This window comes from Mauremys reevesii, linkage group 13 (genome assembly GCF_016161935.1).
Source record: "Mauremys reevesii isolate NIE-2019 linkage group 13, ASM1616193v1, whole genome shotgun sequence".
Classification (NCBI taxonomy): Eukaryota; Metazoa; Chordata; order Testudines; family Geoemydidae; genus Mauremys; species Mauremys reevesii.
Genome location: NC_052635.1, coordinates 1,137,818 through 1,144,545, shown reverse-complemented (window position 1 = coordinate 1,144,545; position 6,728 = coordinate 1,137,818). Strand labels below are relative to the sequence as shown.

The following is a 6,728-nucleotide window of genomic DNA, read 5'->3' as shown; positions in this document are numbered from 1 at the left end:
AAATTAATAGGCATCAGGTTTAAAATAAATAAAACGAAGTATTTATTCACACAACACACAGTCAACCTGTGGAACTCCTTGTCAGAGGATGCTGTGAAGGCCAAAAGCATAACAAGGTAAAAAAAAAGAACTAAATAACTTCATGGAGGATAGGTCCATCAATGGCTATTAGCCAGGATGGGCAGGGCTGGTGTCCCTAGCCTCTGTTTGCCAGAAGCTGGGAATGGGTGACTGGGGATGGATCACTTGATGATTCCCTGTTCTGTTCATTCCCTCTGGGGCACCTGGCACTGGTCACGGATCACACGGAAAACAGGCTACTGAGCTAGATGAACCTTTGGTCTGACCCAGTGTGGCCTTTCTTATGTTCTTATGCTTAGGTGATTTCCTCAGTGTTGGGAGAGAAGGGATTTTTTAAGTGTTTGTGATGGCTGATTATATGGTGTTGTTATAGCTCGCTATAGCACTCCAAAAGTAAGCCAAGGGGAGTTAGGCACATAAACTGGTGAGTCACTCTTGAAATTCCCACCAAGGAGAATATTTTAGTGGTGTTTGGATGCCTAAAGTCGAGTATATAGCAAGTGTCTGCTTCTTAACATGCTTAAAAATTTGCACTAGGTGCTTTCAAAAATCCCACTAAGGCAGTGGTTCTCAACCAGAGGTACACAGAGACCTTCCAGGGGGTACATCAACTCATCTAGACATTTGCCTTGTTTTACAACAGGCTACATCAAAAGAACTAGCCGATTCAGTACAAATTAAAACGTCATGCAGACAAAATGGGAAAGAAAGCAATTTTTCAGCAATAGTCTGGGTGTGCCATTCTGCTATTTTTAAATCTGTTTTTAAGTGAGTAGTTTTAAGTGAAGTGAAAACATGGGATGTGCAAGGGAAATCAGACTCCTGAAAGGAGTGAAGTAGTCTGGAAAGTGGCGAGCCACTGCGCTGGGGGCAGATCTTAAAGATATTTAGGCATCTAGTGAGATTTTTTTCAAAAGCACGTAGGTGTCTCAATCTCATTGATTTCAATGGGTGTTAGGCACCTAGTTACCTTTTAAAATCCCAGTAGGCACTTAAATTCCTTTTTAAAACCCGTCCCTAGGTGCCTCTCCGCATGTTTAAGCACCTAAATACCTTTACAATCTCGCTCCTAGTCATTTGTCCAGGTTTCTATGGGTGAAACAGAATTTTACCAGATTCTTCAGCCCGAAGCTTTCCTGCGAGCGAGCAAGATGTGGGGCTGGGACAGCCGCTGTCTGTAATTGCCTGTCACCTAGAGCAGAGCTGTATCTGTACCTGTGACTGGGGGGAGACTGCGGGGCTTTGGGGACGCCTGTCTCTCCCCAGTGCAGGGCCGGTGAATGGGAAGGAAAGGAGGGTTTTTGTACAGCTCTGCTCCGTGGCTCTGTCATTGTGCCCGCTGCAAGGCGCAGAGATACACCCCTGTGTCCGCCAGCTCCAGGGCTGTGATGTTCAGAACTGTGGAGCTCTCAGCAGCCTGGGAAGAAAACCTCTGCTGGGCGAAATCCGCCTTTTCGCTATAAGTAGCGTACACCTTGGTTCCTCTCCGCAGAATGTACTGCGGGGCTCGGTTAGGAGACTGTCGGTACCAGTAGAGATAGACGCCCGAAAAATCGCTGGTATTGTAGGAACAGCTGAGTGTCACCGAGCCTCCTTCTACTCCAGACGCTTGTGGTTCCTTGGACTGGACCGAATCACCCAGCGCAACACCTGCGACAATAAATAAATGAATACGATGTACCAGTTCCAGACAAGCGGAGAGAGGGAGCGTGGAAGGGGAAAAGGGGACTACAAGCAGGCAGACAGTGAGGGACATATATAAAACAGCGGATAGACTGAAATGGAGAAAGTGCTGCAGAGAAACGGAGACAGCTGGTGGATTGGTTCTGGGTTTGGGAGGAGAGAGAGAGGGTTTAATTAGCAGCGAGCCAGGCTGCATGAATAAAGCTAACAGCTCAATTACCTGGATACAGAGTGAATATAAAAAGGTTTAGAACAAAACGCATGGCCTTTGTTTAGCGGACTTTGCTCTTAGAGTCACAAAGAGGCGGTGAAAACACAACAGCGAAGCCAGGGGATTGTTGGCTGAATGTTATAAACCGACCAACCTGCCGCCCTGAAAAGGCGAGGGGGGCGGATCTGACCCCAATGCCCAAAGCCAGAGGAATCTAGGGGAGGGGAGTGGTGTTTGCTACTGATGTCTATGGGAAACCATCTCTGTTTGGTGGCTCTTCCGCCCGCTGCAACTTTCAAAAAGGTTTGTTTGTTGCTGTGACTGTCTCTATGCAGTAGTTAATATGTTTAAACATGAAATGGACTTTGCCTCACCACGGAATCAGAGAGACTACCTTGTGTAAGAAGATAGGCGAACAGAAAGACTGACGGACAGAGAGACCTGAGTGGATGGATGTTGATTTTAGTGGAGCTGACGCTTCACAATGAAGAACCCGCTGCCCCGATTAGTTAGATCACAGTTGCGGTGATGGAACAGAGATCAGAACCTCGCCCAGTTTATTTTCTAGCTGCAGGAGATCCCGTTACCATTTTTCAAGTTTTATGGAGTGATTTGTTTTATTGACAACAAATATTTTCATGGAAAGTTTGTAAATTCATGTATTTATTAACTCACAATAATATAACGGAGATAATATCGCGTCGGGCTTGGTTTGCACAGGATGGAGGCTATAACACCGCACAGGGGTAGAAACGGAAAGATCCTCCCAGACATGGGAAGAGCAGAAGGAACTGAACTTGGCAGAGACGGGTCATAAAAAAAGAGTCAGATAGAAAAACAGCCTCTGCCACCCTGGGGGTGTGTGAGCACCTCGATCACTTCTCGTATCGCCGGAGATGCAGCTCTGCCCCACTGCGTACCTCACAGCACGGTGATACACGGCTGTTCCTTGCAGGGACACCGCCTCAGTCTTCAAGGGAACCGCCTTATTAGCGTGGAACAAAACTGATGAAAATGTTCCAGCGGTGACCGTGTTCTTCTCAGCAGGAGATTGATACGCTGCCAATACATTCTGGGGTGGTCGGTTCAGACACTGATTGGACCAGAGCGGATTTGGTCTGGTGAAAGTGGCGGTGAAATTACACTGCAATGTTGCGTGTTGCCCCTCAGAGATTTGCATTTCTTCAGGAGATGGAAACACAGAATTACTTTGAACAAGACCTGTCGAAAGAAAAAAAGGCAATAAAGTAACTATATGTATTCCTTCATAGTTTTACACAAAAGTTTCTGATGATCTTATGTAGAAACTGGTTTCCATTAAAATAAAGTATCAGAAAAGGAAAGTTGTTCCCATAAAACTTTACGGTTTTGTGGTTCAGAAAATCTAGTTTCTTTTTTAAATAATGATGTGGTATTTTCAAAAGGTGGTTAGGAAACTGGGTTCCTAATTCCCTAGGCTTCTTTGAAAAACCGAGCCTGTTATAGCAGGACTGCTGTAGCTCCTAAGAAACTCAATAAATTCAATAAAAATGAACATTTAGCTCACCTGACCTCACAAGTAGAAGGCAGGTCTGTAGAGCAAGGAAGAAGACCATTTTGCAGCTTCAAATTCTCCTCCTTTTTACTAGGCTCTTTATGGAGTTATTAGGGTTTTTTTCTCCTGATTTGTGCATTAAGAGAATGTGTATGCTGTAAAAGTGCCCTCTCTGTGACTTCCCCCTCTTTATGACTTTAGAGTTGCGAAAGAAATGTTGGCCAGGGACTTGCCTGATTGAATTTCACCTTAAATAAATAAAATACACTGTAAAATATAATTACCAGAACGTCAGGAACGCCTCCTAGTGGACATAATAAATCATGCAAGCAAATTTGAAAAACGAGCAAGAAAACTTAAGAATGATCTGGTATGGCCAATGGTCCATTAAGCCCCGTATCCTGTGGCCAATGCCAGGTTCTTCCCAGGGAAAGAACAGAACAGGGTGATCATCAAGTGATCCATCCCCTGTCGTCCAGTCCTAGAATCAGACATTTAGGAGCACCAAGAGCATGGGGTTGCATCCTTGAACATCTTGTCTAATAGCCATGGATGGACCTATCCTCCAGAAACCATTCAGATATTTCTCTGGAGTGGGGGAAAGGATTAATTTCACATGGAATTTCTCACGCTTCTCTAGGTCCATCATAAGTTATGGGTCTGGTGCGGGAGTCATTGGGAGAAATTCTCTAGCCCTTGTTATCCAACGGGTCAAATTTAAAAATCTGTGTATCTCCGTGTTACTTATCTCCAGAAGAGATTATTTCAAAGATTATTCCTACAAGCCATTTCATAGTTACAGGAGGTTGGGGAAAATGTTTCGCTGCTTCTTAAGAAAAAAAAAGATCTTCTCCCTAGACTTCGCCATTTAACACCTGCTTAGTGGCTAGCATTAGTGGTTGTAAGTATGCTACTCCCAAGCCTGACTGAAAAAGCAGGAGACTTGACATCAGGCTAGCAACCGGTCATAAAACTTTGCCAAATGAATCCACTAGATGAGCATCCTTTTTATGCCCTATACATAGTCTTGCGGGGGATTAGATTTCTAGTAGTAAAAGTCAATAAATGAGGATTTCAACACACACAAACACAAACACCAGGTAAAAATATTTCCACTGATAATCCTTTGCCTAGCTGTGAAACTCAGTTAAGAACAATACTGCTTGGAAACCTACTGGAGTTTGATTTAAGTCTGTTTACTTTGACAAATGAAATGTCAGTATCATGTCTTAATGGTCACATAGTTTTGACTTTTTGGATCTCCGAGTCTTTTGTCATTAAGTAATTGTGTAAAACGCCCAAGTTCTGCGATGAGTGCGGGGCATGAGGAGGAGGAGGAGCACTGTGGGTACATCTAGCCTCAGCTGATATCGGGGCCCCATTGTCCTGGGTGCTGCCCAGACACTGCACAGACAAGACACAGACCCCGCTGCGTTTAGACATTTGGGCTGGGATTTAAGAGCCGTGCGGAAGGCAGGAAGGCATCGATGCATTGACATGTATTTATGGATAGATATGTAATGTATCGCCGAGATGTTGACAGGGAGGACAGTACCGAGCTGTCTGAGCTGTGGCCCAGCGCTGCATCCCTCACTGGGGGCGAATGCTGGGTCACGGGGACGCTCTCTCTGGTCCCTTGTCCATGCCGAGCCCCTGAAGGCGAAGGGAAGGGGAGGGTTTTTGTGCAGCTCTGCTCCGTGGCTCTGTCACTGTGCCCGCTGCAGGGCGCAGAGATACACCGCGGTGTCCGCCAGCTCCAGCGCTGTGATGTTCAGAGCAGTGGAGTTGCCATCAGCCTGGGAAGAAAACCTCTGCTGGGCGAAATCTGCGGTATCACTGCCAGATCTGGCTTCCTTCGTTCCTCTCCGCAGGATGTACTGCGGGGCTCGGTTCGGGTACTGACGGTACCAGTAGAGATAGACACCAGCAGTGTAGCTGGTTTTATAAGAACAGCTGAGGGTCACGGAGCCGCCTTCAGCTCCAGACATCTGGGGTTCCCTGGGCTGGACCGAGTCACCCAGCACCGCACCTGCAACAAGAAATGGAAAGAGAAAATATAGCAGTTGTGTGCAGTCTGAGTGCTCACTTCTATACTTTAGTAGACTGAGAGAGGAGTATGGGGGGAGAGAGAGAGACACACACACACACACTGCAAAGGCGGAGGTGTGTGTGTGTGTGTGTGTGTGTGTGAAAAAGAGAATGAGAGAGAAATTTGGGAGTAATCAGCTTAACTGGACGACCAACTACCTGGATATAGAGTGAAAATTAAAAGGCCGAACATCAAACGTTCGCTCATTGTGTAAGCAGAGCGGCTCAGGTTTCAGTCCTACCCGGAACCCTTCAGCCCTGAGGAGACAGCGTCCTGCCTGCATGTGTTAAACTCGCCGCGTTTCTTCAGCCACTGGCCTACTAAGGGCGGATGTAGAAGCGAGATCCCTCCCTAACCCACAGGAAACGAAGAGAGGTTGGTTCCGCTTGTGAACGTTGTTCTCAGACCTTCTGTAACGTCTCTTGATTTGAAGGTAAGTGCGACTTTCTTTGCAGGCGTTTACATTAAGTAGGAAACACAGTGATTTGTGATACAAAGAGTAAATTATATGACGGAGAAATCTAGGACCCCACTTCCCTACAACCAGTTTCTCAAGGATTCTTGTTTCACCGGTGCACAATGAGTGTGGAGTCCCACTGATTTTTTTTTCTAAAAGAATTTGGCTTCAATGTTTCTGAAATATCGGATATTTCAAAAACACTGAAGCGAAATTCTTTTAGAAATATATTATGTATATTTAATATCTGCACCTATCACAATTAATTATTCAAGTTTAATTCTTTCCAAAAGACCCCCTGGAGGATAAGTTATACCCGAGTGCGCTCATGGACCTCATCCCGGAAAAGTCGGGGTTAATGCACACAGACATCGAAGGATTCCCTGAATACCCGAGTATTGAGCTTTGCGGGATCCGGCTGGAAAAGGAATTCCCGTTCTGGGAGTTCTTTACTGAGAACCGGGCACCCACCTGTGAGCTGTAAACTTTTAGGGCTGTTACAAACAGTGGGGTCTATTTTCAGCTGAGATTAGGCAGGGAGGTGGGTGGCCGTGGGGCATAACAGTGCAACATTTTACTGTTCATTAAAATAGTTCAAAAGGCTTCAGTCTTGCTGAGAAAATGTTCGGGGCTTTCGTCTGTGCTTTTGCTTGGATTGTGTTGCGCTGAATTC

General features: G+C 45.8%; 2 gene segments (V, D, J or C); both read right to left on the bottom strand.

Annotated features, from left to right (window-relative positions):
- Positions 1-1,408: 1,408 nt before the first annotated feature.
- On the bottom strand, positions 1,409-2,027 carry LOC120380714. The segment is given in 2 exon segments: positions 1,409-1,731; positions 1,985-2,027. Coding segments are annotated over 2 exon segments (366 nt in total).
- Positions 2,028-4,257: 2,230 nt separating this feature from the next.
- On the bottom strand, positions 4,258-5,889 carry LOC120379826. The segment is given in 2 exon segments: positions 4,258-5,538; positions 5,757-5,889. Coding segments are annotated over 2 exon segments (372 nt in total).
- Positions 5,890-6,728: the final 839 nt, after the last annotated feature.